The sequence below is a fragment of the Oncorhynchus nerka genome, linkage group LG15 (assembly GCF_034236695.1).
Source record: "Oncorhynchus nerka isolate Pitt River linkage group LG15, Oner_Uvic_2.0, whole genome shotgun sequence".
Classification (NCBI taxonomy): domain Eukaryota; kingdom Metazoa; phylum Chordata; class Actinopteri; order Salmoniformes; family Salmonidae; genus Oncorhynchus; species Oncorhynchus nerka.
Window position 1 is genome coordinate 16056399 of NC_088410.1, and position 12500 is coordinate 16068898.

Below are 12500 nucleotides of genomic sequence, written 5' to 3' on the forward strand. Positions count from 1 at the left end.
CTATCTAGAGCCCAGGGAGTACAGCGCTAGTCTGATGAGTTATCCCTCCCTCTAGAGCCCAGGGAGTACAGCTCTAGTCTGATGAGTTATCCCTCCCTCTAGAGCCCAGGGAGTACAGCTCTAGTCTGATGAGTTATCCCTCCCTCTAGAGCCCAGGGAGTACAGCTCTAGTCTGATGAGTTATCCCTCCCTCTAGAGCCCAGGGAGTACAGCTCTAGTCTGATGAGTTATCCCTCCTCTAGAGCCCAGGGAGTACAGCTCTAGTCTGATGAGTTATCCCTCCCTCTAGAGCCCAGGGAGTACAGCTCTAGTCTGATGAGTTATCCCTCCCTCTAGAGCCCAGGGAGTACAGCTCTAGTCTGATGAGTTATCCCTCCCTCTAGAGCCCAGGGAGTACAGCTCTAGTCTGATGAGTTATCCCTCCCTCTAGAGCCCAGGGAGTACAGCTCTAGTCTGATGAGTTATCCCTCCCTCTAGAGCCCAGGGAGAACAGCTCTAGTCTGATGAGTTATCCCTCCCTCTAGAGCCCAGGGAGAACAGCGCTAGTCTGATGAGTTATCCCTCCCTCTAGAGCCCAGGGAGTACAGCTCTAGTCTGATGAGTTATCCCTCCCTCTAGAGCCCAGGGAGAACAGCGCTAGTCTGATGAGTTATCCCTCCCTCTAGAGCCCAGGGAGTACAGCTCTAGTCTGATGAGTTATCCCTCCCTCTAGAGCCCAGGGAGTACAGCTCTAGTCTGATGAGTTATCCCTCCCTCTAGAGCCCAGGGAGTACAGCTCTAGTCTGATGAGTTATCCCTCCCTCTAGAGCCCAGGGAGTACAGCTCTAGTCTGATGAGTTATCCCTCCCTCTAGAGCCCAGGGAGTACAGCTCTAGTCTGATGAGTTATCCCTCCCTCTAGAGCCCAGGGAGAACAGCTCTAGTCTGATGAGTTATCCCTCCCTCTAGAGCCCAGGGAGAACAGCGCTAGTCTGATGAGTTATCCCTCCCTCTAGAGCCCAGGGAGTACAGCTCTAGTCTGATGAGTTATCCCTCCCTCTAGAGCCCAGGGAGAACAGCGCTAGTCTGATGAGTTATCCCTCCCTCTAGAGCCCAGGGAGTACAGCTCTAGTCTGTTGAGTTATCCCTCCCTCTGTCCATCTCTTCCCTCCATATCTCCATCCATCTCCTCTCACTCTTTCTCTTAATCCTCCCTGCCTCTCTCCATCTCCTCCCATCCTCTCCTCCCTCCCACTCTCCTCTCTCCATCTCATCATCTCCTCCCTCTCTCCATCTCTCTCTCTCCATCTCCCTCTCTCTCTCTCCATCTCCCTCCCTCTCTCCCTCCCTCCCTCTCTCTCTCCATCTCCCTCCCTCTCTCTCTCCATCTCCCTCCTCCCTCTCTCTCTCTCCATCTCCCTCCCTCTCTCTCTCCATCTCCCTCCTCCCTCTCTCTCTCCATCTCCCTCCCTCTCCATCTCCCTCCCTCTCTCCATCCCCCCCCCCTTCGTCCCTCTCTCTCTCTCCCTCCCTCTATCTCCATCTACCCCTCCCTCCCTCCCTCTCTCCCTCCTGCTCTCCCTGTCTCCTCTAAATGATCATAACAGACAGGAAAACTTTAACATTCTGTATGTCCGGAGTTCCCCACATTCCTTCTGTCCTGTGAACTGGGGTTGTGTTTCTGGTAGAGTGGTGTGGGTGGGTGTATATTAAGGTGTGTCTCAGTGTGAGCTGTGGGATTACAGGTTAAAGGTTAGGGGGCCATGTGTAGTAGGTGAGGGAGAGTTGCAGGAGATATGGGGGGGGTGGCTAGAGAGATAATAGAGAGAGATAATAGAGAGACAGAGAGACAGAGAGAGTGAATGGGGAAAAGGGAAGTAAGGCCATGTGGTTTTCTCTGCTTATTTGCCCTTTGAACTGTGTGGGTGTGCAGCAGACAGGGTGTAGAGAGGAAATGAGAGGGATTGGTTCAGCTATGTGGAATAATAATATGGGTTGACTTTAGGGTTGTTTTAAATCTCCTCTGGTAGATCATTCCTCTCCATCTGTCTGGTAGATCATTCCTCTCTATCTGTCTGGTAGATCATTCCTCTCCATCTGTCTGGTAGATCATTCTTCTCCATCTGTCTGGTAGATCATTCCTCTCTATCTGTCTGGTAGATCATTCCTCTCTATCTGTCTGGTAGATCATTCCTCTCCATCTGTCTGGTAGATCATTCCTCTCTATCTGTCTGGTAGATCATTCCTCTCCATCTGTCTGGTAGATCATTCCTCTGCATCTGTCTGGTAGATCATTCCTCTCTATCTGTCTGGTAGATCATTCCTCTCCATCTGTCTGGTAGATCATTCCTCTCTGTCTGTCTGGTAGATCATTCCTCTCCATCTGTCTGGTAGATCATTCCTCTCTATCTGTCTGGTAGATCATTCCTCTCTATCTGTCTGGTAGATCATTCCTCTCCATCTGTCTGGTAGATCATTCCTCTCCATCTGTCTGGTAGATCATTCCTCTCCATCTGTCTGGTAGATCATTCCTCTCTGTCTGTCTGGTAGATCATTCCTCTCCATCTGTCTGGTAGATCATTCCTCTCTGTCTGTCTGGTAGATCATTCCTCTATCTGTCTGGTAGATCATTCCTCTCTGTCTGGTAGATCATTCCTCTATCTGTCTGGTAGATCATTCCTTTCTATCTGTCTGGTAGATCATTCCTCTATCTGTCTGGTAGATCATTCCTCTCCATCTGTCTGGTAGATCATTCCTCTATCTGTCTGGTAGATCATTCCTTTAACATCTGTCTGGTAGATCATTCCTCTCCATCTGTCTGGTAGATCATTCCTCTATCTGTCTGGTAGATCATTCCTTTAACATCTGTCTGGTAGATCATTCCTCTATCTGTCTGGTAGATCATTCCTCTCTATCTGTCTGGTAGATCATTCCTCTATCTGTCTGGTAGATCATTCCTCTCCATCTGTCTGGTAGATCAGTCCTCTATCTGCCTGGTAGATCATTCCTCTCCATCTGTCTGGTAGATCATTCCTCTATCTGTCTGGTAGATCATTCCTCTCTATCTGTCTGGTAGATCATTCCTTTAACATCTGTCTGGTAGATCATTCCTCTCCATCTGTCTGGTAGATCATTCCTCTATCTGTCTGGTAGATCATTCCTCTCCATCTGTCTGGTAGATCATTCCTCTCTATCTGTCTGGTAGATCATTCCTCTCCATCTGTCTGGTAGATCATTCCTCTCTGTCTGTCTGGTAGATCATTCCTCTATCTGCCTGGTAGACCATTCCTCTCTGTCTGTCTGGTAGATCATTCCTCTATCTGCCTGGTAGATCATTCCTCTCCATCTGTCTGGTAGATCATTCCTCTCCATCTGTCTGGTAGATCATTCCTCTATCTGTCTGGTAGATCATTCCTTTAACATCTGTCTGGTAGATCATTCCTATCTGTCTGTCTGGTAGATCATTCCTCTCCGTCTGTCTGGTAGATCATTCCTCTATCTGTCTGGTAGATCATTCCTCTATCTGTCTGGTAGATCATTCCTCTATCTGTCTGGTAGATCATTCCTCTCCATCTGTCTGGTAGATCATTCCTCTATCTGTCTGGTAGATCATTCCTCTATCTGTCTGGTAGATCATTCCTCTATCTGTCTGGTAGATCATTCCTCTCCATCTGTCTGGTAGATCATTCCTCTCCATCTGTCTGGTAGATCATTCCTCTCCATCTGTCTGGTAGATCATTCCTCTATCTGTCTGGTAGATCATTCCTCTCTGTCTGTCTGGTAGATCATTCCTCTCTGTCTGTCTGGTAGATCATTCCTCTCCGTCTGTCTGGTAGATCATTCCTCTCTGTCTGTCTGGTAGATCATTCCTCTCCATCTGTCTGGTAGATCATTCCTCTCCATCTGTCTGGTAGATCATTCCTCTCCATCTGTCTGGTAGATCATTCCTCTCGATCTGTCTGGTAGATCATTCCTCTCTGTCTGTCTGGTAGATCATTCCTCTCTGTCTGGTAGATCATTCCTCTATCTGTCTGGTAGATCATTCCTCTCCATCTGTCTGGTAGATCATTCCTCTATCTGTCTGGTAGATCATTCCTCTATCTGTCTGGTAGATCATTCCTCTCCATCTGTCTGGTAGATCATCTGTCTGGTAGATCATTCCTCTCTATCTGTCTGGTAGATCATTCCTCTATCTGTCTGGTAGATCATTCCTATCCACCTGTCTGGTAGATCATTCCTCTATCTGTCTGGTAGATCATTCCTCTCCATCTGTCTGGTAGATCATCTGTCTGGTAGATCATTCCTCTCTATCTGTCTGGTAGATCATTCCTCTCCGTCTGTCTGGTAGATCATTCCTCTCTATCTGTCTGGTAGATCATTCCTCTCCATCTGTCTGGTAGATCATTCCTCTCTATCTGTCTGGTAGATCATTCCTCTCCATCTGTCTGGTAGATCATTCCTCTCTATCTGTCTGGTAGATCATTCCTCCATCTGTCTGGTAGATCATTCCTCTCTGTCTGTCTGGTAGATCATTCCTCTCCGTCTGTCTGGTAGATCATTCCTCTATCTGTCTGGTAGATCATTCCTCTATCTGTCTGGTAGATCATTCCTCTCCATCTGTCTGGTAGATCATTCCTTTATCTGTCTGGTAGATCATTCCTCTCTGTCTGTCTGGTAGATCATTCCTCTCTGTCTGTCTGGTAGATCATTCCTCTCCATCTGTCTGGTAGATCATTCCTCTCTGTCTGTCTGGTAGATCATTCCTCTCTATCTGTCTGGTAGATCATTCCTCTCCATCTGTCTGGTAGATCATTCCTCTCCATCTGTCTGGTAGATCATTCCTCTCGATCTGTCTGGTAGATCATTCCTCTCTGTCTGTCTGGTAGATCATTCCTCTCTGTCTGGTAGATCATTCCTCTCTATCTTTCTGGTAGATCATTCCTCTCCATCTGTTTGGTAGATCATCTGTCTGGTAGATCATTCCTCTCTATCTGTCTGGTAGATCATTCCTCTCCATCTGTCTGGTAGATCATCTGTCTGGTAGATCATTCCTCTCTGTCTGTCTGGTAGATCATTCCTCTCCATCTGTCTGGTAGATCATTCCTCTCTGTCTGTCTGGTAGATCATTCCTCTCCATCTGTCTGGTAGATCATTCCTCTCCATCTGTCTGGTAGATCATTCCTCTCTATCTGTCTGGTAGATCATTCCTCTCTATCTGTCTGGTAGATCATTCCTCTCCATCTGTCTGGTAGATCATTCCTCTCCATCTGTCTGGTAGATCATTCCTCTCCATCTGTCTGGTAGATCATTCCTCTCTATCTGTCTGGTAGATCATTCCTCTCCATCTGTCTGGTAGATCATCTGTCTGGTAGATCATTCCTCTCTGTCTGTCTGGTAGATCATTCCTCTCCATCTGTCTGGTAGATCATCTGTCAGGTAGATCATTCCTCTATCTGTCTGGTAGATCATTCCTCTCCGACTGTCTGGTAGATCATTCCTCTCCATCTGTCTGGTAGATCATTCCTCTCCATCTGTCTGGTAGATCATTCCTCTCCATCTGTCTGGTAGATCATTCCTCTCCATCTGTCTGGTAGATCATTCCTCTCTCTATCTGGTAGATCATTCCTCTCCATCTGTCTGGTAGATCATTCCTCTCCGTCTGTCTGGTAGATCATTCCTCTCCGTCTGTCTGGTAGATCATTCCTCTCCGTCTGTCTGGTAGATCATTCCTCTCCATCTATCTGGTAGATCATTCCTCTCCATCTGTCTGGTAGATCATCTGTCTGGTAGATTATTCCTCTCTGTCTGTCTGGTAGATCATTCCTCTCCATCTGTCTGGTAGATCATCTGTCAGGTAGATCATTCCTCTATCTGTCTGGTAGATCATTCCTCTCCGTCTGTCTGGTAGATCATTCCTCTCTCTATCTGGTAAATCATTCCTCTCCATCTGTCTGGTAGATCATTCCTCTCCATCTGTCTGGTAGATCATTCCTCTCTATCTGTCTGGTAGATCATTCCTCTCCATCTGTCTGGTAGATCATTCCTCTCCATCTGTCTGGTAGATCATTCCTCTCCATCTGTCTGGTAGATCATTCCTCTCCATCTGTCTGGTAGATCATTCCTCTCCATCTGTCTGGTAGATCATTCCTCTCCATCTGTCTGGTAGATCATTCCTCTCTCTGTCTGGTAGATCATTCCTCTATCTGTCTGGTAGATCATTCCTCTATCTGTCTGGTAGATCATTCCTCTATCTGTCTGGTAGATCATTCCTCTCTCTATCTGGTAGATCATTCCTCTCTATCTGTCTGGTAGATCATTCCTCTCTCTATCTGGTAGATCATTCCTCTCTCTATCTGGTAGATCATTCCTCTCCATCTGTCTGGTAGATCATTCCTCTCCATCTGTCTGGTAGATCATTCCTCTCCATCTGTCTGGTAGATCAATCCTCTCCATCTGTCTGGTAGATCATTCCTCTCCATCTGTCTGGTAGATCATTCCTCTCTCTATCTGGTAGATCATTCCTCTCTCTATCTGGTAGATCATTCCTCTCTATCTGTCTGGTAGATCATTCCTCTCATTATCTGTCTGGTAGATCATTCCTCTCCATCTGTCTGGTAGATCATTCCTCTCCATCTGTCTGGTAGATCATTCCTCTCTCTATCTGGTAAATCATTCCTCTCCATCTGGTAGATCATTCCTCTCTCTATCTGTCTGGTAGATCATTCCTCTCTCTATCTGGTAGATCATTCCTCTCTATCTGTCTGGTAGATCATTCCTCTCTATCTGTCTGGTAGATCATTCCTCTCTCTTTCTGTCTGGTAGATCATTCCTCTATCTGTCTGGTAGATCATTCCATCTGTCTAAATCATCTGTCTATCTGTCTGGTAGATCATCTGTCTGGTAGATCATTCCTCTATCTGTCTGGTAGATCATCTGTCTGGTAGATCATTCCTCTCCATCTGTCTGGTAGATCATTCCTCTCTCTATCTGGTAAATCATTCCTCTCCATCTGTCTGGTAGATCATTCCTCTCCATCTGTCTGGTAGATCATTCCTCTCCATCTGTCTGGTAGATCATTCCTCTCCATTCGTCTGGTAGATCATTCCTCTCTCTATCTGGTAGATCATTCCTCTCTATCTGTCTGGTAGATCATTCCTCTCCGTCTGTCTGGTAAATCATTCCTCTCCATCTGTTAGATCATTCCTCTCCATCTGTCTGGTAGATCATTCCTCTCCATCTGTCTGGTAGATCATTCCTCTCCATCTGTCTGGTAGATCATTCCTCTCCATCTGTCTGGTAGATCATCTGTCTGGTAGATCATTCTCTCTCCTCTGGTGGGTCATTGATGCTGAACAGAAAAAGCATTCAATCAAATGTTACATGTCAAATGCACCAAATACAACATATGTAGATGTTACCGTGAGATACTTACTTACAATGTCATTGAAGAAATAGTTACTAAAATATTTACAAAATAAACTAAAGTGATTTTTTTTTTTAAGTAACACAAGAAAATTACATGACAACAACGTGGCTGTATACAGGGGGTACCGGTAACGAGTCAATGAGCGGTGGTGCAGGTTAGTCGAGGTAATTTGTAAAGTGACTATGCATAGTCTTCCTCTGACACCGCCTATTATAAAGGTCCTGGATTGAATGTAGCTTGGCCCCAGTGATGTACTGGGCCGTACGCACTACCCTCTGTAGCGCCTTACGGTCAGATGCTGAGCCGTGGCCATACCGACCTGTGATCCAACCGGTCAGGATGCTCTCGATGGTGCAGCTGTAGGACTTTTCTGAGGATCTGGGGACTCACGCCAAATCTTTTCAGTCTCCTGGGGGAAAGGTGTCGTCTTCCCCTCTTCACAAATGTCTTGGTCTGTTTGGACCATGGCAGTTGGAGATGTTATCTCACAACCCACTCCACTACAGACCCATTGATGTTAATGGGGGCCTGCCCTCCTTTTCCTGTAGTTCAGATCAGCTCCTCCTTCTTGCTCACATTGAGGGAGAGGTTGTTGTCCTGGTACCACACTGCCAGGTCTCTGACCTCCTCCCTATTGGCTGTCTCATCGTTGTCGGTGAACAGGCCTACCACTGTTATGTCGTCAGCAAACTTAATGATGGTGTTGGAGTCGTGCCTGACCACACAGTAGTGGGTGAACAGGGAGTACAGGAGGGGACTGAGCACACACCCCTGAGGTTCCCCAGAGTTGATGATCAGAGCGGCACATGTGTTGTTGCCTACCCTTACCATCTGGGGGCGGCCGTCCGGAAGTCCAGGATCCAGTTGCAGAGGGAGGTGTTTAGTCCCAGGGTCCTTATATTAGTGATGAGCTTTGAGGGCACTATGGTGTTGAACGCTGAGCTGTCGTCAATGAATAGCATTCTCACATAAGTGTTCCTTTTGTCCAGGTGGGAAAGGGCAGTGTGGAGTGTGATTGAGATTGTGTCATCTGTGAGTTTAGAGTTTCCGGCATGGTGTTGTTGTGAGCCATGAACAGTCTTTCAAAGCACTTCCTGGCTACAGACGTGAGCGCTACGGCAGGTAATAATTTAGTCAGGTTACCTTCGCTTCCTTGGGCACAGGGACTATGGTGTTCTACTTGAAACATGTAGGTATTACAGACTCAGACAGGGAGAGGTTGAAAATGTCAGTGAAGCCAGTTCATCCGCGCATGCTTTGAGTACACGTCCTGGTAATCCGTCTGGCCACGCGGCTTTGTGAATGTTGACCTGTTTAAAAGTCTTGCTCACATCGGCTACGGAGAGCTAGATCACACAGTCGTCCGGAACAGCTGGTGCTCTCATGCATGCTTAAGTGTTGCTTGCCTCAAAGCGAGCACAAGCGGCATTTAGCTCGCCTGGTAGGCTCGCTTCACTGGACAGCTCGCGGCTGTGTTTCCCTTTGTAGTTCGCAATATTTTTCGAGCCCTGCCACATCAGACGAGCATCAGAGCCGGTGTAGTAGGCTATTGACAAATAGACACACACACCCGCCGCTCGTCTTAACAGACGGCGTTTCTCTGTCCTGCCGATGCACGGAGAAGCCAGCCAGCTCTTTATTATCATTGTCATTCAGCCACGTCTCGGTGAAACATAAGATATTACAGTTTTTAATATTCCTTTGGTAGTCTTAACCTCTTCCCTCTACTCGGGACGCTTGCGTCCCAACTAGAGCTCTGGAAATGCAAATGTGCTACGCTAAATGCTAATAGTATTAGTTAAAACTCAAACGTTCATTAAAATACACATGCAGGGTATCGAATTAAAGCTACACTCGTTGTGAATCCAGGCAACAAGTCAGATTTTTAAAATGCTTTTCGGCGAAAGCATGAGAAGCTATTATCTGATAGCATGTAACACCCCAAAAGACCCACAGGGGACGTAAACAAAATAATTAGCATTTCGGCGTTACACAAACCGCACAATAAAATAGAAAACATTCATTACCTTTCACCATCTTCTTTGTTGGCACTCCTAGATGTCCCATAAACACTATTTGGGTCTTTATTTCGATTAAATCGGTCCATATAAAGCCTAGATATCGTTATATGTAGACTGTGTGATAAACGAAAAAAACATAGTTTCAAAACGTAACGTCATTTTTTAAAATTCAAAAAGTCGACGATAAACTTTCACAAAACACTTGAAATACGTTTGTAATGCAACTTTAGGTATTAGTAAACGTTAATAAGCGATAAAATTCATCAGGAGGCGATGTAAAGATCATTAGCTGTCCGTCTGGAAAAATGTCCGGCTAGAAACTCAACGAAAATATCCGGTCCTAGACCGGAGGAGATACGGTGTCCTGCATGTGTTTGACCAAGAAAAAACTCGAAGGGAAATGACAAGACTCTAGACACCGTGTGGAAGCTGTAGGTACTGCAACCTCAGTCAATTAATTGTGGTTCACCTTTATCAAAGGGTTCAAGTAGCGCATGGATATATTTTCCCATTTTCAGTGATCAGTTTTTCCTGTGCTTTTCGATGTAAATGCCGTTCTGGTAAAGCCACAGCAGTGATTTAACCAGTTTTATAAACGTCTGAGTGTTTTCTATCCACACAGACTAAGCAAATGCATATACTATATTCCTGGCATGAGTAGCAGGGCGCTGAAATGTTGCGCGATTTTTAACAGAATGTTCAAAAAAGTAGAGGGTAGAAGCAACAGGTTAATCGTAGATCGTCCAGTTTGTTTTCCAATGATTGCACGTTGGCCAGTAATACGGAGGGAAGTGGTGGTTTACCTACTCGTCTGCGAATTTCATCTCTCTGGTGGATCATCAGGATGCAGAACAGAAGAAGCATTCATCTTTGTCTTTTTCTCTTACATTTTCCTCCCTGTTCCTCTCTTTCTCTCTCTTTCTATCCTTTCTAACCCCCTCTCTCGCTCTGTCTTTCTCGCTCTGTCTGTCTCGCTCTGTCTCTCTCGCTCTGTCGGTCTCTCTTTGTCTGTCTCTCTCTCTCTCTCTCTCTATGTCTCTCTTGGTGTGTTTCTCTCTGTCTCTCTCTTTGTCTCTCCAGCCCTCTTTCTCTCTCTCTAGCCATCCATCTTTCTCTCTTCCATACATCATATGTGATCAGTGTGGTTTGTTTGTGTGTGAGTGTCTGTGTTGATCACATGTATCTAGTAGATCACTAAGAGATGTGTCTGTGTTTCTCTCAGTTGATTGGCTGTCAGGTCCGCAGGGATCCAGAGGGATCTACTGAGCGCTACACACGCTGGATCAACAACATCAGCCAGGATCAACTCAGCACCCAGGTAACACACACTCAGGGTGTTATAAAGTGCTGTTTGAATGAATGTTTACGTGCCTGCTTCTGCCTACCACCGCTCAGTCAGATACTTAGAAACTTGTATGCTTGTATGCTCAGTCAGATTATATGCAACGCAGGACACGCTAGATAATATTTAGTAATATCATCAACCATGTGTAGTTAACTAGTGATTATGATTGATTGTTTTTTATGAGATAAGTTTAATGCTAGCTAGCAACTTACCTTGGCTTACTGCAGTCGCGTAACAGGCAGTCTCCTTGTAGAGTGCAACGAGAGAGAGGCAGGTCTTTATTGTGTTGGACTTGTTAACTGTAAGGTTGCAAGATTGGCTCCCCCGAGCTGACAAGGTGAAAATCTGTCGTTCTGCCCCTGAACAAGGCAGTTAACCCACTGTTCATAGGCCGTCATTGAAAATAAGAATGTGTTCTTAACTGACTTGCCTAATAAAATAAAGTTATAAAAAAATATATAAAAAAAATCGGCAAATCGGCACCCAAAAATACCAATTTCCTATTGTTATGAAAATTTGAAATCGGCCCTAATTAATCAGCCATTCCGATTAATCGGTCGACCTCTAACTGGTATCGCGCAAATGTCGCGCAAAGATTCCGGTTGGAAGATTCCCGGAATCAGGAGAGAATATTAATCTTCCAACCAGGAAAACCTGGGAATTTTCTGAAAGTTGGCTGAATTTTGCAAGCCTAAATATTTGAGTGGAAAGTAGAGCTCTGTGATTCAGCTCTAACTCAGGGAGAGGAACGTAAAGCTCTGTGATTCAGCTCTAACTCAGGGAGAGGAAAGTAGAGCTCTGTGATTCAGCTCTAACTCAGGGAGAGGAAAGTAGAGCTCTGTGATTCAGCTCTAACTCAGGGAGAGGAAAGTAGAGCTCTGTGATTCAGCTCTAACTCAGGGAGAGGAACGTAAAGCTCTGTGATTCAGCTCTAACTCAGGGAGAGGAACGTAGAGCTCTGTGATTCAGCTCTAACTCAGGGAGAGGAACGTAGAGCTCTGTGATTCAGCTCTAACTCAGGGAGAGGAACGTAAAGCTCTGTGATTCAGCTCTAAGTCAGGGAGAGGAAAGTAGAGCTCTGTGATTCAGCTCTAACTCAGGGAGAGGAACGTAAAGCTCTGTGATTCAGCTCTAACTCAGGGAGAGGAACGTAGAGCTCTGTGATTCAGCTCTAACTCAGGGAGAGGAACGTAGAGCTCTGTGATTCAGCTCTAACTCAGGGAGAGGAAAGTAAAGCTCTGTGATTCAGCTCTAACTCAGGGAGAGGAACGTAGAGCTCTGTGATTCAGCTCTGACTCAGGGAGAGGAAAGTAGAGCTCTGTGATTCGGCTCTGACTCAGGGAGAGGAAAGTAGAGCTCTGTGATTCAGCTCTAACTCAGGGAGAGGAAAGTAGAGCTCTGTGATTCAGCTCTAACTCAGGAAGAGGAAAGTAGAGCTCTGTGATTCAGCTCTAACTCAGGGAGAGGAAAGTAGAGCTCTGTGATTCAGTACAACTGAATACAACTGACCTGGATTTTGCCTGGCTGGTCCACGTGTAGACACACACACACACAGTGTACAGACACACACACACACACACACTGTACAGACGCACACACACACGACCTGCAGAATTCTTCTGCAGACATTCCTAGTAAATATATTTTTATGGTATTGAATTTCATGGGCCAGAATGAGACCATAGGTTCTGTTGGTGTGGTGATTATCTCTACATATGAGTTTCTCTCTT

At 45.8% G+C, this 12500-nt stretch overlaps 1 protein-coding gene across 1 annotated transcript in view; it reads left to right on the forward strand.

Moving 5' to 3' along the window:
• The window catches only part of b3gntl1 (UDP-GlcNAc:betaGal beta-1,3-N-acetylglucosaminyltransferase-like 1), a 50029-nt gene that overhangs the window by 19899 nt on the left and 17630 nt on the right, over window positions 1–12500 (forward strand). The window contains exon 7 of the mRNA XM_065001094.1: window positions 10648–10743. Within this exon, the coding sequence (XP_064857166.1) occupies window positions 10648–10743 (96 nt within the window). The remainder of the gene's footprint in view (window positions 1–10647; window positions 10744–12500) is intronic.